Genomic DNA, 22,522 nt, shown 5'->3' with positions numbered 1-22,522 from the left:
GAGACCTCTCAGCTTTCTTATTTCCCAGCTTGAATAATTTAATTGGATTTTATAATATCAGTAGGAATCAATGACTGCTTTTAGCTTTCTATTTTGGGTGACAAATAAGTCACTTTGAATACTTCTGGTAGTAAATTGCCAGGCAGAGATACAATCATTAAACATTACTGTATACAATTCTTGGGTTTTTGTAAAAGAAATTTCAGATAGTTTTCAATTTAGGAAAGTCTTCTGAAGGACTTCATATAAATCAGCTGCTTGAAACTCACAAACCATAAGATACCCGACACAGGAAAAGCAAATAAAGAGTGGTAGGGCATAAATAGCTCTACCGAACTCACATGCACAACTAAATAAATAAACAGCCAATTTTAAACCTAATAGAATTTTTAATCATTAAATAAGCTATCTGACTAGGCTAGAGCTGATCTGCAGGCTAGAAAGGCTGTTTCACGGGCAGAGTCGTGGCAATAGATGACTTCTTCCCTTTCCTAATGCTGCAGGTTATTTATTTTTACATCTATCCTCTGCCCTAGGCAAGGTATGCCCTCGTCAGTGATGGCGAACCCTTTGAGCTCGGCGTGTCAGCATTTTGAAAAACCCTAACTTAACTCTGGTGCCGTGTCACATATAGAATTTTTTTTTATATTTGCCACCATAGTAAAACAAAGACTTATATTTTTGATATTTATATAGTTAAATGCCATTTAACAAAGAAAATTAACCAAAAAAAAATGACACGCGAACTCATTTTTTTGGTTGATTTTTCTTTGTTAAATGGCATTAGGTGTCATCGGTTCGCCATCACTGCTAGATGCTCTACTCTTGAGGGGAGGAAGGGGATTACTGTAGAGCAAGAGATGGCGATTCTGCCCGAGGAGGAATGGGCCTGGGTGGCACCGGGGTGCTGGCTCCCTTCAGCCTGGTGCTCCACCGTAGCTGCATGGTCAGATCAGACTCTCTGGGGTGCTACCTAAGTGCCAAACCTTTATGAAGTTCTCCAGGTGATCTCAACGTGCCGCAAAGCTGAGAATCTTTGTCTTGGGACAGAGTCTCATGAAGCGCTCCTCAGCATCGCCGGGAGGCATGTGCAAGTTACAGAGGACCGGGCCCCACCTGAGCGTTGGCTTCTGCGGCTCTGGGGTGGGCCCCATTAACCTGCATTTTAACAAGGTTCCCGATGCTGCTGTCCGATACTTTGAGAACGAATCTTGAAGAGCCTGGCTCTTCTTCTATTTTTATTGGAGTTCAGCTGCGAGTGGGTGGAGAGGGAGGAACGAAATCGGGTAGGAGAGAACAGATACCATCAGCCTCCCCTCCTTCCTGGCCCAACCGCGCTCAGAGCTGAAGGTGAACCGGCCTACAGCCTTATTCTTAGCCTTTTTTTTTTTTTTCACAGATTGAGAAAATAAAGGTTCTTCAGAGGTCATGTGTACGGTCCAGAGCTGATCAGACCAGGTGTAACCATCCTGGTTTACTAGTTGCTGGCTCCTTGCCCACACAGGCCACCCTCTCCCCGCCTTGGCGCCGCACCTCCAGGAAACCCGGCTCAATCTGTGAACCTCTCCTCCCCGCCTCCACCCCTGCGCGTCCTTACGTCCTTACGTCCTTACGTCCTTACGTAGCCACGCAGGCAGCGTGCACCCGAGGACGTTCAAAACGCGGGGAGCACGACGTTCAAAGCACACAGCATACTGCGCAGGCGCGAGCGGCGAGGCGTTGCAGCCGCCGTCATGGCCTGTGTCAACTCCGTGGTAAGGAGGCCCCGCCCGGCCCCTGGGCCTACTCTCTCGGTGCAGAGGGTGCCAGGTCCTGGGTTTATGGCAGTCTAACACTGCACACCCTTTTCCCTCCTGGCCTTCAGACTTGAAGAAACCCTCACCCTTAGGGGCTCCCGCTGTTCTCCGTGTGGGAGGATGGAATGAGGGCAGGTAGCCCTGCCGGAAGTTGGGCCTGGCTCCCACCGGAAGAGCATGTGTCCCTTCCCTCCTCCCCACCCAACGGAGGGTGTCTAGAATGAGATCGTAGAAGGTGGTGAGATATGGAACTGACTTTACCCCCCTCCAGTTTCCTGTGTTTAGACATTTCCCGAGTTCAGTTGCACTCCGGTTGTAATTCTGAAGTTCGGTTATAGTTGATTCTAAGCTATATTATTTACGCAAAATCACAGGTAATATATTTCATGTTTCCCACCATGAATTTTCGAAGTTCTTCCCCTCCCTCTTTCCCCTAACTTTTAGCTTCTTACTGCTTAACTGTACAATCAGCTCTGCTTTAGGGGTTCCTAAGCCCCAGGATGAGAACTGACAGGTGAAGTGGCGCTTGTGGGACCCTCTGTCAATCTTAAAAACCCGAATTAAAGGGGGGAAGAAGAAAGCAAGGACTTTCATTTTCAGTGCATCTCCACAGACTTCACAGCTGGTGAAAGGCAATGTGCTTGTCCAGATCTGTTGAGTTCCATGTATACATGCGCAGCACGAAAGAGTCAATTTTTAGAGAAATATTATTTTACTGTGTATTTTCTGATGTTAATGAGTTTTAAGATATGTAAAATACTTATGCCTTAATATAAGCTTACCATGTATGCCATTTTATCTGATGTACTCTAAGGAGAGAAAGAGTGCGTGCCTGCACGTGTGTTTCAAATAGAGAAGAAATTAAGGTAGATTTCCTGGACTATACATAGTTTTAGTAAAGGTATCAGATAGGGAAAGAATATAAAATCTAACTGTAGTCCTAGAAGAGAAAGAAAGAATGTTTATTGCCTGCTTTGCTTTTGAAAACCTGTGTTCTAATGGGTTATTTTTGATGGCTGCTGTTACATTCTGAGGGCAGATTTTAAAGATGTTTTTAGCCCTAGGAGTTTTTTCCTTCAGCTTTAAATGCGATCACACTAGCTGGGACTAACATTGAAGCATCAATTTAGAATGCCTTTATCAGGGTAAACTGTTTAAGGAGAAGCAACTAATCTAGGGCACTTAATCTTAATGGATATGCTTGTGAATAACATTATTTAAATGTAACTGATTGGCCTATTCATAGGTTTAGCCTGGATCTTTAGAAGCATTCATTTAAAACCTGGCTACTCTTGGCACGAGTGGGAGTATTTCCTGGATAGTATGAAAAAGCAATTCTATAATGCCACAGTTTTCATTTTGGCTTGATTATGCAATTTGAAACTCAACTAAATTCCTATTTTGCCATTTCTTATTAGTGGGACTTTCACTAGGTCAGCCTTGTTATTACACTTAGTATTGCCATTTTACATTGGGGTGAGAGTACAGCACAATTTACATAGATTTGTAGGAGCAAGTTTGTTTCACAGGGCTATTTTTCTATTAATAATGACCAGTGTTTAATCTGGGTAGAAATGTTTTTAATATTGTTATGGCATATGTTTTTTTTTTTAGGAAGTATTTTAGGGGTTGCTTAGTCTCTGCAATATGCAGATTGTGGAAGGGTAAGGTTCTTTCATTTCTTGGTTTCTGTTAGGCAATCCATTTTGGTGCAGTTATATTTTTACTTGACAATGGTTCAGATATTTTTTTGGTCTATGTGTATTTTGGAAGTGGGTCAGGCTTTGGTTACTCTATTGTAAGTGTTCCAATCTTATGGCTTATTAGGAGTTTACTTGCATTTATGGAAATAAAACAGTGAATTCTAAAAAAAGCTCCTTTGGCCTCTTTGAGAAAAAGGTAAATTAAAGACAGGTTCATTTCCACCTGCCTTAAATTAGTTTCCCTTTTAAAAACGAGTAGGGAGATTAAATACTGACACAAAAGCCAGGTAACATAACAGTAACTATACATCCTGATGAGATTACCTATATACTAGAGGCTTGGTGCACAAAATTCATGCACTGAGGGGAGGGGGGAGGTAGTCCCTCAGCCTGGCTTGCACCCTCTCACAGTCCGGGACCCCTCGGGGATGTCCGACATCCTTAGCACTGCCATGGAGGCAGGAGAGGCTCCCCCAACTGCCGCTGCGCTCCCCAGCTATGAGCCTGGCTTCTGGGTGAGTGTGCTCTCCCTGTGGGAGTGCACTGACCACAAGGGGGCAGCTTCTGTGTTAAGCGTCTGCCCCCTGGTGGTCATTGCACATTATAGCGACTGGTCGTTCTGCCTTTCAGTCTATTTGCATAATAGCCTTTTATTATATAGGACTAGAGGCCTGGTACATGAATTTGTGCATGGGTGGGGTCCCTCGGCCTGGCGGGCGATCAGGGCTGATTGGGGCCATCTCGCCCAGTCCCCATATGGGCCGACTATGGGAGGATGCTGGTCAGCCCTCATTGAGGCTGGCTGGCCAGGGGGAGGGACTGAGGGAGATTGGCCAGTCTCAGAAGGTTGGCTGTGGGAGTGCACTGACGACTGGGGGGCAGTTCCTGCGTTGAGCCTCTGCTTCTTGTTGGTCAGTGCATGTCATAGCTACTGGCCAGACATCTGGTCATCCGGTTGTAATGGTCACTTAGGCTTTTATAGTCTATATAATGAAAAGCTAATATGAAAATGGTTGTCACGCCCTCATGCTGTCACGCTGTAATGGCTCAGACACTCAACACTGGGGAGAGAGGATTGGGGACCAGCCAGGCTGCAGCCCAGGAGAGGGACAAGCTGCCTGCCCTGTAGTTCTGGGTGCCAGCAGCTGGGGCGGCACCTGCGGCCTAGGAGAGGGACAAGCCGCACACCCCATAGTCCTGGGCGCCAGTGGCTGTGCCTGCGCCTTTGGCCTGGCCCAGGAGAGGAACAAGCTGCATGCCCTGCAGTCCCAGGTGCCAGTGCCTGTGCCCTGGGAGAGGACAAGCCGACTGCCCTGCAGTCCCAGGCGCCAGTGGCTGCATCTGTACCTGTAGCCTGGTAGAGGGATAAGCCGCCTGCCCCGCAGTCCCGGGTGCCAGTGCCTATGCCTGTGCCCTGGGAGAGGGACAAGCTGCCTACACTGTGGTCTTGGGCACCAGCAGCTGCAGCTGGTCCCCTGTGGCTGCAGCCAGCCCTAGCGAAGCTGGCCCAGGTTCTGGGTGCCTGCGGCTGGCCAGGGGAGGGAATCCTGTGTCCTGGGTGCGGGGTGAGGCAGAGGTGGTTAGGGGCGATCGGGCCAGCAGGGGAACAGTTAGGGGTGATCAGGCAGGCAGACAGAGGGGTTAGGGGCAATCAGGCAGGCAGGCAGGCAGATGAGCAGTTAGAAGCCAGTAGTCCCGGATTGCAAGAGGCAGTCAGACATTCCCTGAGCGGTCCTGGATTGGAGAGGGTGCAGGCTGGGCTGAGGGATCCCCACCCCCGCGCACAAATTTTGCGCATTGGGTCTCTAGTATATTATCTAATAAAAGGGAAACATGCAAATTGACCATACCTCCGCTACACTCACAAGCCACGCCCACAAGCCAATCAGAGCGACTATATGCAACTTAACCCAACCAAGATGGCGGCTGGCAGCCACGGAGCTGGAGCAAGCAGGAGGCTTGGTTGCCGTGGCAATGGAGGAAGCCAGGCTTCCCGCCTGCCCTGGCTGGCTGTGGCCTCCACTCAAGGCAACAAAGTTTCAATTATAGAAGATAAATAAATCCAAGATACCTGCTTCCAGCCAGCCTCCACTGGGAGCTTGTGTGGCTGGGGGCCGTGGCCAGCCTGCAAACAGCCATCAGCCCCTCACCCAGGTTGGCCAGGCACCACAGCGGGGACCCCCACCCTGAAGGGGCTGTGGCCAGCCTGCAAATGGCCATCAACCCCTCACCCAGGCTGGTCAGTGCGCTCCCACAGCGGGAGCTCTGCTCAGCCACAAGCCAGGCTGATGGCTGCCAGCACAGCGGTGGTGGTGGGAGCCTCTCCCGCCTCCTCAGCAGCACTAAGGATGTCCGACTGCAGCTTAGGCCTGCTCCCCACTGGGAAGTGGACATCCCTCGAGGGCTCCCGGGCTGCCAGAGGGATGTCTGACTGCCAGCTTAGGCCCAATCCCCCCAGGGAGTGGGCCTAAGCCAGAAGGTGGACATCCCCTGTGGGGTCCCAGACTGCGAGAGGGCACAGGCCGGGCTGAGGGACTCCCCTGAGTGCACAAATTTTTGTGCATCGTGCCTCTAGTATAGACATAAAAGCCTAAGTATCCTGACAATGGGCTGGTAGCTATGATGTGCACCGACCACCATGGGGCAGATCCTCAAAGCAGGAGCTGCCCCCCGGTGGTCGTGTGCTCCCACGTCGCTCAGCTGACAGATGGGTGCCAGATACTGGGCTCACGGCTGGCGAGTGCAGCTGCAGTGGCACGAGCCTCTCCTGCGGATACTCCTGCTGTGCACCTGAGTGGAGGTGGTGGCAGGCACAGTGGGCTGGGATGAGCAGGAGCAGCATGGCGCCCAGCCTGGGCTTGGGCTACTCCCTGGCTGCCTGCTGCTTTGCGCACTACTTTGTGCTGTGTGGGATCGATGCGGACAGTGGGCTGGAACCCCATGAGCTGGTGGGTAATGCCAGGCTGCAGCGACACTGAGGTCCACTGATCTCTGCAAGCCAGGCCGAGGGACCCCAACAGTGCACGAATCCGTGCACTGGGCCTCTAGTTATCTCATATTTTATTGTAGTCTTCTAACTCAGCCTTGTAGATATAGGCAGAGGCTATAGGTCTGAATGTAACAGTTTATGGCAAGCACAAATGCATGCATACTGGAGGTAGGATGCACTTAGTTAAAATTCACGTGGTATTTTGTCTTTAGGAAGTGTACACTGCATGTCTTTTTGGAATACATTCAAACTTGAGAATTTAAGACTTGTAACAATTGCTTTTGTGTAGCCTAAACTCTACAGATCTGTAATTGAAGATGTGATTGAAGGAGTACGGGATCTATTTGCTGAAGAAGGTATAGAGGAACATGTCTTAAAAGACTTAAAGCAGGTTTGTCAATACAAGTTTCTCTGTCTTGTTTTTCAGCTTATAGAACTGATAATTATAGTTTTAATCCCTTAATTATAGTTTAATACTTACCCATTCATTGTGCCATCAGCTGACATTTTAATTGTAAAAAGTAAAATAATAAATAAGTATTATAATGTTTTATTTTATTTGTTTAAAAGCAAAATTTTTTTTATCTGCAGCTCTGGGAAACAAAGATTTTGCAGTCTAAAGCAACAGAAGACTTCTTCAGAAATAGCGTCCATTCACCTCTGTTCACCCTTCAGTTGCCACACAGCTTGCACCCAACATTGCAATCATCAACAGGTTGGATACAGTTAATAAATTAGTACCATTTGGATCTTTAGACCAAATTCTCATTTGGTGGTGGTTTTGAGGGTAATGTTCTTAAGGTGAGAGGGCTTGGACCTCAGAATCATTACAATTAAGTGAACACAGTTACCCCAAATAACTATTGACAAATAATCAGATTATTCAACTAATTTTTTAAAATATTAAAAGTCCACAAAGGTGACAAAATCTTACTTCAGAGGAACAAGTTACATAATTTGTGGCTATTGGGAGTATGCTTTGGTTGTTTCAGAGAATTTGGTGAGTTCTAGTCAAGGAGTAATCCAGACACCTTTGCTGAAGAAGCAGAGGGATTGATGGGTGCTTGCATACCGCACTTGTGCATTCTTTCTCTTGGTTTCTGTATATATTATACACCTGTTAATGTATTGAAAGCAAAATGGAGAATTAACAAGAATGTGGAGGTTATTCAGGCTACCTCACTCTTTTGGATATATATAGTGATGGCTAGAAATTTACCATATGCATTTAATCTTTATTCTTGGACTTATTGAATCTAAACCTCTGCTTTTAAGAGAAATATTTGTCCATATTATGTATATCATTTTAAACTGGAAAAGACTAGCTAATGAGAGATAAAACTATACTGTTATATCTTTCTAGCCCAGTGGTTCTCAACCTTGGCTGCACATTAGAATCACCTGGGAATCTTTTTAAAACCCTGATTCCTGGGCCTCATCTTCCAGAAATTCTGTTTCTTTGTTATGGGGTGGGGCCACAACATTAGTAACAAAGGAACAGAATTTCCGGAGGATGGGGCCCAGAAATCAGGATTTTAAAAAGATTCCCAGGTGATTCTACTGTGCAGCCACGATTGAGAACCACTGTTCTAGCCTTTATTCCTTCTTTTCTTTTCTGATTCTTACAATATTTTATGTTACCCTAATGTGTGTGTGTGTTTCTAGCCATCTTTGTATATATCCAAAACGATGATGTAGCCTGAATAATCTCCATATTTTTGTTAACGCTCCATTTTCTGTGTGTGTGTCTCTGTGTAGACATATATGTGTGTAAACATGTACACATGCACACATGTATACATGTACTAGTAGATGTTTATACAAACACACAGATGCAGCTACACACACAAATAGGTTTTATTGAGTTTAGCTGAAATTCAGTAGATTAACATTTGTAAGAGATGATTTTGGATTAGATTTTCAGTAATAACTAGATTGTTCATTGCATACTGGGGAACATTCACATGAAAATCACATGGGCCAAGGTGAAGAGAAAAATAGTAAGGAGGCTAGTACCTCATTTACAAAATGAGAGAATTTAAGTGTGGCAGCAATTATAACTTATTAAAAAAATGAAGTTAACAATAGATAGTGAATTACCAAACAAATTTTATCTAATGCTATATTTATAAAGTATAACTCTTCTCTATAAGAATTAGCCATGGCAGTTTTAATTACTAAGTTGACACATCGAAACATTTTGTTGGATTTTGGGTTATGTTTTTGTTTTTAAACAAAATTTATTTTGTTAGGACATCCCTTTATTTTTCTATTTAAAAAACATCTTTTTGAATTTTTTCTTTATTAAATAACTTTAGAGATTTTCACTTAGGAGTGGCTTGGAGGATGGCAGGTGTGAGAGGAATAAAATACTTGACTGTCTTTTATCAAAAGCATAGTTAACACTTCTCAGGTTCTTTGTCGTTCAATATTGCAATACTTGGTTTTGCCACAAGATGGTAATATTCACAGTAATTTAAACCACAAAGTAATCTTGAAACTAATATATCTAGTTGGTTTTCACTCACCATTTTTATTATTCTCTGTCTTAGAAGTTAGAATAATAGAAACAATTATATTTAAATAAGACAGTTTTTCTCATTTCTTCTACATCATTTATAATCAAGTAGTTTAAGAGGAAGTATATATATCCTTTAAAAATGCATTTTGGCCGAAACCGGTTTGGCTCAGTGGATAGAGCGTCGGCCTGCGGACTGAGGGGTCCCAGGTTCAATTCCGGTCAAGGGCATGTACCTGGGTTGCGGGCACATCCCCAGTGGGAGGTGCAGGAGGCAGCTGGTCGATGTTTCTCTCTCATCGATGTTTCTAACTCTCTATCTCTCTCCCTTCCTCTCTGTAAAAAATCAATAAAACATATTTTAAAAAAAATGCATTTTGGGTCTTTTTTCTCTTCTTCATTTTTAGGTATCCTAAAAATAAGATTCTTAAAGCAAATAGCCTCATAAAACTGGTGTACTTCTTAATTATATCTTTCCATTGTATATTTTTAAAGGCTTGATTAAAATAACAAACTAATTTCTACAATCTTTTTATCTCTTGATAACAAGTTCAGATTAATTCTACAATACAATAAATCTTCGCCTTTGTCTGTTTCACCCTTTTAAACTTGTTTTCCCTATTATAGTTTCTCACTGTATTATCCATTTATTTAAGAAATTCTTGCATCTTCAGTTGTCAACTTTTTTGGGGCATCTCAGGATTCCTTTATACTGTTAAAAATTGAGGACCTCAAAGAGCTTTTTTTAAAAAAAATCCTTACTCAAGGATATATTTATTGATAAAAGAGAGAGAAACATTGATATGAGAGACAAACATGAGAGAGAGAGAGAGAGAGAGAAACATGATCCTACCAGGGATCAAACCTACAACCTTGGTATGTGCCCTGAACAGGAATTGAACATGCAACCTTTTTGGTGTATGGGATGCTGCTCCAACGAACTGAGTCACCCAGCCAGGGCTCAAAGAGCTTTCTTTTATATGGGTTTTAAGTATCTGCTTACCATATTAGAAATTAAAGCTGATAAATTTAAAGATTATTGGTTTATTTAAAAATCACCATATGTTAACATAAAAACATATTTGTTAAAATGAGTTAAAATATATTTGATAAAACTATTTTTTTTCAGAACAAAATTATCGAGTGAGAAGAGTGGCATTGTATTAATTTCCTGCAAATTTTGTTATTTTCTGGATTAATAAAAGACAACTGGATTCTGATATCTATTTTTAGTTCAATCTGTTGTGCTATGTGGTTTTAGCTACAGTATATGAAGAAAATCTAGCCTCCCACAGATAGATAATTGGAAAGAAAGGAGTATTTTAATAGTATTTTCAGATAATTTAATATTACACTAAAACTCAACAAGTGGTAGTTTCTGAGAGGTAGTGCAAGGTGGAATCTGAAACCATCAAGTGGACGTTTTGTAATGTTAAAGTGCGCTGGTGGATCGTGCACTTTGAATGACTCTTTAATCCATGTGTAATTTTGTAACATATTTGGTTATTTGGAAAATATTGGGTCACTGAATTGTGCAGTTGACACATCATTTGTTAAATAAGATTTTAAAAAATCATGTTCATTAATATCACCACATATCTTATTAAAAAAGTATTAGAAAGCTATCAAGCCCACTGTGGTGGATATAAAGTTTCAAAATTTCATTTTTTACTTGAAAATGTGAATTTTATCATTACCAAACAGATATTATCAGTTTGCTTTCCTTGAAGTAGTGGGTGTACTTAGTTCATTTTCAAAAATATGTCTGCCAAATACCTAAATCTGAATAACCATAGGTTCTGTCCTTTTAATTTTTTTATCCTCACCCAAGGATTTATTTTTATTGATTTTTAGAGAGAAATGGGATTCTGTTAGTAACCTCAGAATAACAGGTGTAAACTAGGACTGTTCTGGGCAAATTGGGACATGTAGTCACCTAATCTATTTCTAGGGCAATTTATGTCAGCTTCTGCTATTTGGTCTTTATATCATATGATCTTTTTCATGAAACCATCAGTCATTGTGGGAGTAGGTAAAGGAAGAACAGGAGCAGAGAGAGGTTTGTGGTGGCTTTCATTTTAAGTATTAAAACTCCTAAAGTTGCCGAAACCGGTTTGGCTCAGTGGATAGAGCGTCGGCTTGCGGACTGAAAGGTCCCAGGTTCGATTCCGGTCAAGGGCATGTACCTGGGTTGCGGGCACATCCCCAGTGGGAGATGTGCAGGAGGCAGCTGATCGATGTTTCTCTCTCATCGATGTTTCTAACTCTCTATCTCTCTCCCTTCCTCTCTTTAAAAAAATCAATAAAATATATTTAAAACAACAACAACAACAACAAAAAAACTCCTAAAGTTCAAGTATAAACTCTCTATCTAGTAGTTCTTGAACTTAGATCTGGTGAAAATTTTAGCAATGCTGTTGATTCTTGAGATAATTTGAGTTAGAATATTCAGTTTGGTTAACATATGGAGACATCCACATATTAATGAGTAGTCACAAAGAGGAAATTGACTAGTCTTTGCACTTCTTGATCACGTGACTTCATTATTAAGATTTGGAATGATTCAAAGCAGGACTAGGAATTGTAAAATTATTAACTATCTTAATGTAGCAAAGACATTTTGGTGTACAAGGAAAAATGCACTTATAAATGTGAATATTGTTATGCCATATTGTCTTTTTTTAAAAAAAAAAATTTCTTTATTGATTTCAGAAAGGAAGGAAGAGGGAGAGAGAGATAGAAACATCAGTGATGAGAGAGAATCATTGATCGGCTGCCTCCTGCACTCCCCCCACTGGGGATTGAGCCCGCAACCCAGGCGTGTGCCCTTGGCCAGAATCGAACCAGGGACCCTTCAGTCTGCAGGCCAACGCTCTATCCACTGAGCCAAACCAGCTAGGGCGCCATATTGTCTTTTTATAAAATTTCTTAAATTAGCCGGAACCGGTTTGGCTCAGTGGATAGAGCGTCGGCCTGCGGACTGAAAGGTCCCAGGTTCGATTCCGGTCAAGGGCATGTACCTGGGTTGCGGGCACATCCCCAGTAGGAGATGTGCAGGAGGCAGCTGATCGATGTTTCTCTCTCATCGATGTTTCTAACTCTCTATCTCTCTCTCTTCCTCTCTGTAAAAAATCAATAAAATATATAAAAAAAATAAAATAAAATAAAATTTCTTAAATTATGTTTGTGGATTGAATTCTTTCTAAAAGCACATTCTTTTGTGAAATTTAATATTTTAAAATATATACATGAAGACCAAAATTCTGACACTTTGTTTAACTAAAAACATGTATTCAGTTAAAACTTAATTGGTTATCAAAACCATCTTGAATACTTTGAAAAGTGTGTTGCAGGAACATAAATTTATATATAACATATATACGTACACCAGTATATAATTTATGAACATATATAAATGGTGCATGTAACTTGTGAATTTAGTATCAAGCTTAAGTAGGAGCTGCATGAAACTTTACAATAAAATTCTGTTTGTTTATACTTTTATTCTGATGGCTATAAAGAAACTCTTAAAAATCTTACAGCTCTGTTTGATTTATATAACTATAGAGAATTACCCTTTAGGATTTATTGCAAGGTCTTTAAAAGAGGAACATTGTTGCTATTTTTCCTTAAGAAATTAATTTAATTGCTTCAGACACTGTGTTAACAGATTTTTGTTTCCTCTCAGGCTATGGCTTAGGCTGTACCAGCTTAAGCTTTGCTCACTTCAGCTAATTAAGACTAATACCATTGTTTTCCTGCCACCACAATTCTTCCTAATTTAGCCTTTTTAAAAGAATGCCTGTTAATAAGTGAAGTCATAGATGAACAGAGGATAAAAATAATTTTGTGCTTCATTAACCATCAATCTATGTAGCCTCATGTGTGTTGTCTTAATGTGGGAAGAATGGTTTAAAAAACATTTGCTCTTCTGAGTTTTTTGTTGTATATGATGGAACCATTCTAGTATCAGAAATAGATCTTGGGACAATTTCCTTAATGTAGTATGTGAAAAAGGCCATATACATTTAATACCTTTGTGCTGCCTGAACATTCTGGTTTTTATTAAAGAAAAGGCAAAGTGATAATCTAACAGTCACATTCATCTAGGTAAAGTGAACCTTGAGGTAAGGTTTAAGGTTACATTGATCAACTGAGATCCTTCTACTGGAATTACTATTTGTTTTTTAGACTGATTGTTAAAATGATTACATTTACAGCCATTTGGCCAACCTTTTAGATACATTATAAATAATAAAGGGAAAGTTAGCATAGAAAATTGGTATATAATAAAGATATGCGATATCAGCTTTAATACAGGTTGAGCTGGTATTTCCCCAAGAATTTGTTCTTATATATTTTTTAAGCAGGCATACCTGTTTTATGCAAAGATTTCAGGAGACATGGTCTTATTCATTTATTTTTACACCTGTGTAGCTGTGCTTGTCTTACTTGGCTAAAGTACTGTAAATATTTTTTATAAAATGAATGAATTGAAAGCTCTTTTGAACCTATAGAATTTAGGATAATTTGTATTGGATTATATATTTTTGCTCAATAGTACAATCTTTTGGAGATACGCACTTTAACAAATATTGCCTTTTCTCCTCTGTGAAATGTAATGGAGATTTAGAGCTACATTGACTTACTAAAGATAATCTAGGTATTTATTGTGGCTTTCTATAATACAGTATACTTCATTAAAATGAAAATTTTCTTTTGGTATTTAAAGTAGGTTAGTTGTAAAGTCATTAAAGTTGTTGGGAAAAATATAGTTAAATACTTTACCTCTTTGGGGTCAGGAAGTTTAGAATTCACCATGGTCAAACATGTTAGTAATGGAAACCAGTTTTAAAAAATAAGCTATACTTAGGAATTATATTCATTTGGTAAACTCTAATGAATTGTATAATTATTTCATTTTCTATGCAGCTTCTTTAGTTATTCCTGCTGGTAGAACTCTTCCCAGTCTTACCACAGCAGAACTGGTATGTAGTTTATTTAAGATATATTTTAAAAGATATGCCTCACATTTAGTGAATGATAGCAGAAAACTGGGTATAGATATAATTCCTAATTCTCCAGGTGAATAGGAAAGGATGTGGTAAAGGATGGGAAACAGGAAAAATTTCTATAACAAAGATGTTGCGAAAACTCAGGAGTTCCAGAATTGACATTTTCTTTTCAACTTTTTCTATCTTCCAGAGAAGTTATTAGCATCTACCAAGACTACACCTTCAAGATTATAATATTTCTGAAGTTACATTGTATGGAGTTTTGATACACTGTATAATGTTATATACTTGATGGATTCTAAATAGATAATTTTGATACAGTACTTTTTCTGATATTTTTCTCTTTGGAGTTGAGCCACATCATAGTCCCTTGGTTTAAGTGGAGCATTTTGGTCATTTTTTTGCTTTTGTATAGTAGAAGTTAAAGTATAGATTACCCACACATGATTTGAGGAAGAAAATAAAATTAAAACATGTATAGAAAATTGAGTAGTTTTCGGTGGGGAAAAATAGCATGCTTTGTCTTTTACCTTTTTTCCGTGGTACTGATGGTATATACTCTAGTAACTATTTTCATTTTCTTTCAGCCCATCAGCTACTGTTCTAGGGTAAATGGTTTAGTGGGCTATTTATTTCCATTTCCTTATAAAAAACAAACTATACTGCTTCCAGGATATTTAGGAAGAATGGCACTGCTTTTGATAGGAGACTAATGAAGAAATGTCTCTGCCTTTGAAATTCGTGGACATAACTTTTCTCCTGATTAAAGAAAAAATATTCTTCTTGAAGTAAAAACAAATTTATAAAGTAAAAAGTGAAATAACCATGCATAACTGTTTTGTTTGATGAATACCCATCTAGACTTCTTTTATGAAAGTTATATTAGTTTTCAGGGGGTAAAAAGTAGGATCATTCTCTGTATCATTTTTATTACTTATTTTTTTAAGTTTAGTAATATAGAGGTATTTTTTTCAATGCCAGTTAAATATTGATTAGTCTTAGTGGGTACATCACAGTTTAATTAACCAGTCTTGTTGATGGATATATAAATTATGTTTAGTTTTGTTCTAACATAACATCCCATTGTTATACCTGTAGATATACCCTATCTTTGTGTATTTGTGTGATAATCAGGTAATCAGGATAAATTCCTGGAAGTAGAATTTCTAGTTCAAAGATCATGCATGGTATATGAAAATTGCACTTTTCGTATATATTGCAAAATAGTTCTCCAAAAGAATTATATCATATACACGCATATAAGCAGTGGCCTGAGAGAATTTCTATTTATTTATTTATTTATTTACTAGAGGCCCGGTGCACAAAAATTTGTGCACTGGGGGGGGGGGGGCGGGAGGTGGGGTCCCTCAGCCTGGCCTGTGCCCTCTCGCAGTCTGGGACCCCCCAGGGGATGACCACCTGCTGGCTTAGGCCCACTCCCTGGGGGATTGGGCCTAAGATGGCAATCAGACATCCCTCTGGCAGCCTGACAGCCCTCGGGGGATGTCCACTTGCCAGTGGGGAGCAGGCCTAAACTGCATTCGGACATCCTTAGTGCTGCTCAGGAGGCAGGAGAGGCTCCCACCACCACCGCTGTACTGGCAGCCAGCAGCCTGGCTTGTGGCTGAGCAGAGCTCCTCCCATGTGAGAGCACCCTGACCACCAGAGGGCAGCTCCTGCATTGAGTGTCTGCCCCCTGGTGGTCAGTGTGTGTCATAGTGACCAGTCATTTCCAGTTCTGCTGTTAGGGTCAGTTTGCATATTACCCTGTTACTGTATAGGATAGAGGCCTGGTGCACGGGTGGGGGCCGGCTGGTTTGCCCTGAAGGGTGTCCCGGATCAGGGTGGGGGTCCCGCTTGGGTGCCTGGCCCGCCTGGATGAGGGGATGATGGCTGTTTGCAGCTGGTCACACCCCCTTCAGGGTGGGGGGTCCCCACTGGAGTGCCTGGCCAGTCTGGATGAGGGGCTGAGGGCCGTTTTCAGGCTGGCGGGTGACTGAAGCTCCCAGCCTCTCCTTTTTTCCTTTTTTTTTTTTTATTCTGGGATTTATTTACCTTCTATGGCTGTCACTGGAGCTGAGAGCCGGCTTTAGCTCTGAGGCTCGGCTCCAGCTCTGAGACCTCGGTTTGTTTAGCTTCTATAATTGAAACACTGTTGCAACTCCAGCTTTGAGGCCCGGCTGGCTGAAAGCAGGTTTCTGGGGATTGTTTAGCTTCTATAATTGCAACATAGTTGCTTAGAGTGCAGCTCAGAGGCCGGCAGCGGCAGGCGGGGAACCTTGGCTTCCTCCATCACTGGAGCAAGCAAGCCTCCTGTTCGCTTCAGCTGCCGGCCGCCATCTTGGTTGGCAGTTAATTTGCATATCGCCCTGATTAGCCAATGGGAAGCGTGTCGGAGGTACGGTTAATTACCATGTTTGTCTATTGTTATTTATTTATAATTGCATCCTTACTAACATTGAGTGTTACTAATAGGTCTTTTAAATTATTTCAGGTCTGATAGGCAAAAATGTTTGTCTTTTGATTTAGTATTAAAAAAATTTTAGACCCTAAAGTTTATTTCAAAACAAAAATTATTCACTATTGTATCACCTACTTTAAAATACCATTTGTGATCAACTTACAGACTAGAGGACTATAAACAACTATGGTTCTTATATTTGACATCTTGAAGGTCAGTGGCCCAGATAAGACTATGTAGTGGGCAAGTTTTGAATTGGTGCCCATACTGTTAAGACTTAATGGATTTATTGCTAATAGCCATAGAACAGAATTCTTTTTATTCATAATGAGATTATTTGAATTAAATATAAAAAAGATGTTTTTTAAAAGAGCTGAGATGTAATGTTAACTGTTGTCAAACTGTTATCCTGAATCAGATTTTTTGACCCTCTATGAGATCAGGAAGAAAAGATACAAGTAAAGCCCTTTTGTAACTTTCTAATATAAATTTCTCATATCTAGAGCACCGCAAACTCCAGTGCAAACTTTGCTTTTCCTGGTTATCCTATTCATGTACCAGCAGGTGTGACGCTACAGACTGCATCTGGTAAGAGTATAGTCTAAAAATGTTTTATTTTTAGCATTTGTATTGACTTCTGGGTGGTAATATTGATGATTAAACTTCATACCAGAAATTATAAGAAATTTTAATAAAACTTGCTTTAAGTGTAATGATAAATGATGGTTATTATTGTTATGGAGGCAATCTACCATGAAAGACACTGTACTAAGCCTGTCCTGTATTTCATACTCAATTCTCTTTCCCTACATTGTATAAGATACTTTATACTCCATATATGTTTTCTCTAATTCAAGTCAGTTATCTAAATTTTCATGAACACAAAATAATATATCTGGCCCAAGCTGGGTGGCTCCGTTGGTTGGAGTGTCATCCTGTACACCAGAAAGGTTGCAGGTTCAGTTCCCTGTCAGGGCACATATATAGGTTGTGGGTTTGACCCCAGATCAGGCCTGGAGGCAACTAATTGATGTTCCTCCCTCCCTACCCACCTCCATCTCCCCCTCAATCTTCTCCTCTCCCTTTCTCCCTCCCTCTCTCCCTCCCTTTCCCTCTCTCCCTCCCTCTCCCTCTCTTTTTCTCTCTCTAAAATCAATAAACATAGGTGAGGATTAAAATAAAATAAAAAACCATATCTGTGTCTCTGTTAGGTCTAATCAAGAAAAACTAAAGATTATATTGAGCAACCTTTGTCTCCTTCTTATTGGAGATTGTATGGCACAATAGAAAGAATATCCAAAATGTTTAAATAATTCTTAACTTGAAAGAGAATTATATCTATTCTTTGGGTTGTTGTAAAGTGTAAGCAAAATACCTAACACAATGCTCAAAAAATAAATTTTGTCTTTTTAGTTTTATTTTAAAGGAAAGAGAGGAGAAATTTGATAACTTTTGAAATTAATAAACTATTTTTGGGTAGCCTTCTCTTATAATTGTTATATGGTATCCTGTATCTTAAATATATGAAATATATTCGCCATGATTATGTTTGTTAAAATCCCAATTTTGGGTTGGTAACACTGTAATTTATCAAACAATGGGAGAGGCTTGTGGAGTAAATATTGGTGGTTTATATGTATTTGAAAATGTGCCATATAAGCAATAGTGGGAAAAGGCTAGAGTTAAGCAAGACATATTTAATTTTTAAAAATGAGCAATACATATGTATTCTGGAAAATACAAAAAAAAAAAACAAGCTCCTAGAGATAACCACTGTTAACATATTGATATATTTCCTCCCAGCCTGTTGTACATGTTGTATTTTGAAGGAAATTAGGATTCTATTGTTCTTATAGTTTTGATATCTCCTTTTTAAGGTTACCTTTATAAAGTCAATGTACCAATTGCGGTGACACAGACTTCTGGAAGAGCAAGTATTCTTCAGCATCCAATTCAGCAAGTATTTCAGCAGCTTCGGCAGCCTTCAATAATACAGACCAGTGTTCCACAGTTGAATCCATGTTCTCTTCAAGCAGCTATTGAAAAATCACAGAGAATGGAAACTGTGCTCCAGCAACCCACAATTCTTCACGCTGGGACAGTGGATAGGAAACATTTAGAAAATGCCACCAGTGATATACTTGTACTTCCTGGAAGTGAGCATAAAATCATGTCTGAAGCTTTGTTGAGTCAGCCAGCAAGCTCTCAGTATGTCAGCCTTCCTGGTGTTGGAGTTCCTCCACAGGTCTCTCAAAGAGATGCCAATGTGGAGCCATTGCTCAGTGTTTCAGCTGGTGGGACTCAAAATCTGCATGGTGGGCCCATCGCCACAGGCCCTCAGGGGGCTCAGCACCAGCACTCATCTGATGGTCAGCTTCATTTTCTTAAAAATAGGATGTTGGGATGTGATTCTGTGAAGCAGCCAAGAAATACAGAGGAACCCAGCAGCCTACCTGTCTCAGAGAAGGTATTAGGGGATAAGCAATGGCCAGTAATTAGACATTCTGAGTTTTTTAAAATGTAAGGTTCCTTAGAAGTATGTATATTTCTTTAGAAAAATGTTTTTTAAATTGTTTTTACTATAACTATTAGTTTTTAAAGTATTCATGCTCAGAATTTCTAAACTTTTAATTTCAATTAATAAATTAGAATATTTCTTTAAAGAAAATGCATTGTTTTAAGATAATCAGTTTTACCTCTCCCTTAACATGGTGAGAATTGTTTTTGTCTGCAGATAAAATGTAAAGGACCAAGAAATCCATTCTAGTAATTAAACAAATATTTAGGGGAAATTCATTGTCAAACTTAAAATACAAAAAAGGTCCAAAGTGGTTTTTCTCTTGCTCTACCTAATTTTCTTAAACTCCCATATGAAAATTTTCTCTATATGAGGAATTATCTTCTAGTAGATACTTTGTTCCTTTCTGCTTGCTAAAATACTAGTTAACATAATTTGTTTTGGAATTCAAACCACTGAAAAATAGTTTCTAATTAACTTTCCATATTAAAAATAGGTTTTGATTATTTTCAAGGAATTCATAGTGATGACAGAAAGATTCATGGGGAATTTGGGATGGTAAAATAAAAGATATCATCTTATCTTTTTACACATGTGAAATATGTCATAGATTACTCTACTTACCCAATTTTTAGTGACAGAGGACAAATAGTTAAAGGTTTGTGTTTCTAGCTAAAGGTTTGGTGGTCCTCTAGAACTGCTGTACAAGTCTGTACAAGTTAAGTGCCACCTTAACATTTTCATAGGTAGAAGGGGAAGGCTATAGTGTACAGTAAAGGATAACCAACAAAGAAAAAGACTATAAGAAACTATTTGACCTGTTTTAGAATGTTTCAGATGTTTGATGAAGCCTGTTCAAATTTTTTTAGCAAGTCTGTTTCTAGTTTAGTTTTGGCATAAAGTATTAAGATTAAAGTGTTTTTCAGGTATTTATTATATTTTCCAAATACTATAAAAATTTAAGAAATGTAGGCTAAACTCATAATTATGAAGCAGTGTTTGTTTCTATCACTTACAATTTTTAGAGGCATTTTTCTCCTGGATTCTGTATGAACTTTGCAGATTTCTGGTGTGATGATTCAAGGACTTAGTCTACTGTTACTTATTAGATATCACCTTGTACTTTGTTCTAATATGGGGAAATAGATTAGTTAAGGGAGCTTAATCAAGGATTGTTTAGGGGATAGTGGTTGAGAACTTAAGCTTTGGACTCATAATAGGTTTAAATTCCAAATTCACCACTTTTACCTTTTTGAACTGGGTATAAAACCAACCTCATACTTTTAGGATTATCAGAGGTGATGTATATAGAGTTTTTAAATAGCTTCTGGTGCCATATTAAGCTTTATAGTAGTGCTATTATGCTTTACTAGAGGCCTGGTGCATGAAATTCTTGCACTGGGGGGGGGGGTGCTCTCAGGTGGCTTGTGCTCTCTCGCAGTCTGGGAGCCTCGGGGGATGTCCTACTGCCAGCAGTCAGACATCCTTAGTGCTGCCATGGAGGCGGGAGAGGCTCCCACCACTGCTGCAGTGCTTGTCAACCATGAGCACGGCTTTTGGCTGAGGAGCCCTCCCCCTGTGGGAGCACACTGACCACCAGGGGGCAGATGCTCAATACAGGAGCTGCCCCCTGGTGGTCAGTACGTGTCATAGCGACCGGTCATTCCGCCATTCGGTCGATTTACATATTACCCTTTTATTATATAGAATGGGCATGTGGTATATTGGGTAACTTTTCTTTCTTTTTTTTTAAAAATATATTTTATTGATTTTTTTACAGAGAGGAAGGGAGAGGGATAGAAAGTCAGAAACATCGATGAGAGAGAAACATCGATTGGCTGCCTCCTGCACACCCCCCACTGGGGATGTGCCTGCAACCAAGGTACATGCCCTTGACCGGAATCGAACCTGGAACCTTTCAGTCCTCAGGCTGATGCTCTATCCACTGAGCCAAACCAGTCAGGGCGGGTAACTTTTCATATAACTTGTTGGTTTAGTATTAAAACAGATCTGTATTTAAAACACAGTCCAAACATTCAAAATTTACTTTATTATTTTTTTAAATTTACTGTCGGATTTCTTTAAAATAGTTCTTAATCTGGTGAAGTTTATGCTAATATAATTTTCAAAAAATTTATAAATAGCTTTTCTTTTTTTTATAAGTAGCTTTTCAGAAATTCTTATTGCAAGTTAAAATTAGCTGTAATTGTTTACTTTTCTTGCATAAACTGCCAGAGATCTTACATTTCTATGTAAATTTAACATTTGTACTGTTTCATACATATATTCCTGACAATTTTTGATGAGCTCCTATTTTAAAATCTATGTTATTACTATGTTAAGTTTTTCCTCAGTGTAGGACTTTTGTTTTCTAATCTTATAATGCCATGGAGAACTATGGAGCTATAATGCCATGAAACTCAGGTCTTTATTAGAACTCCAAAAAGTAGGATTAGGAGAGAAATGGTATGGTAGTGTATCTTCTTTAATTCCTTTTTATCTCTTACCTTTCCTTCTCAGACATTCTCATTGCCCCAAGTTCAAATACTGTCATTTCTGCTTCCTTATAATTATTTGCCTTTCTGACTGTATGCTTATAGTTCCTTCATGAGCTCCTCCTCTTTATCTGCCCTTCCTATTTCCTAAGGATCTAGCTGCAGCTCATTTCTTTTCTTCATGTTTTCCCTGGGAAATCTCATGTATTATCATAGTTTTAACTACCACCTATTTGTTGATGATTATACTTTCAACCCTATTACTCCTCTGAGTTTCATTCTTGTATCTGCCTTGTAGATAGCTCTACTAGAAGGTCACAATAATTCATTGTTCTTCATCAGAGATATTGCATGGTACCACTGCCCACCTGGGGTCACAAGCTAAGGACTAAAATTACCTTTTGGCTCTTTTTTCTCCTTTTATTATGTACTTTTAAAAAACTATTTTGTGAATGTGGGAAAATATATATAACACAAAATTATATCATTTAAACCATTTCAAATGCATAGTTCCATACTCTTTTAGGTGTATAGCATTAAGGACATTCACATTGTTGTACACCCATCATCACTACCCATCTCCAGAACTTTTCATCATTTCAAACTGAAATTCTGTACTCACTAAACAAATAACTCCTCATTACCCACTCCATCCACCCAGTTTCTGGTAACTTCTGTTCTACTTTCTTTCTATGAATTTGTCTATCCTGTGTAACTCCTAAGTGAAAGCAGACTGGCTTATTTTACTTAACATAATATTAATTTTTTTTTTATTGATTTCAGAGAGGAAGGGAGAGAGAGAGAGAGAGAGAAACAATGATGAGAGAGAATCATTAATGGGCTGCCTCCTGCATGTCCAAACCAGGCATGTATCCGACCAGGAATCAAACCGTGACTTTCTGGTTCATAGGTTGATGCTCAATTACTGAGCAATGCTGGCTAGGCTACTTACCATAATATTTTAAGGTTCTTCCATGTTGTAGCCTATGTCAGAATTTCATTCATTTTTAAGGCTGAATCATGTAAT

At 39.8% G+C, this 22,522-nt stretch overlaps 1 protein-coding gene across 1 annotated transcript in view; it reads left to right on the top strand.

The window, feature by feature from the left end:
- Positions 1 to 874: 874 nt before the first annotated feature.
- Positions 875 to 22,522, top strand: part of GTF2A1L (general transcription factor IIA subunit 1 like) — a 33,958-nt gene continuing 12,310 nt past the window's right edge. Inside the window, exons 1-6 of the mRNA XM_059659892.1 lie at positions 875 to 1,754; positions 6,778 to 6,879; positions 7,080 to 7,203; positions 13,939 to 13,994; positions 16,986 to 17,070; positions 18,360 to 18,949. Coding sequence (XP_059515875.1) covers positions 1,734 to 1,754; positions 6,778 to 6,879; positions 7,080 to 7,203; positions 13,939 to 13,994; positions 16,986 to 17,070; positions 18,360 to 18,949 — 978 coding nt within the window. The 5' untranslated portion in view covers positions 875 to 1,733. The remainder of the gene's footprint in view (positions 1,755 to 6,777; positions 6,880 to 7,079; positions 7,204 to 13,938; positions 13,995 to 16,985; positions 17,071 to 18,359; positions 18,950 to 22,522) is intronic.

The sequence above is a fragment of the Myotis daubentonii genome, chromosome 12 (assembly GCF_963259705.1).
Source record: "Myotis daubentonii chromosome 12, mMyoDau2.1, whole genome shotgun sequence".
NCBI classification, from domain to species: domain Eukaryota; kingdom Metazoa; phylum Chordata; class Mammalia; order Chiroptera; family Vespertilionidae; genus Myotis; species Myotis daubentonii.
This window is presented reverse-complemented; position numbering and strand designations above follow the sequence as displayed.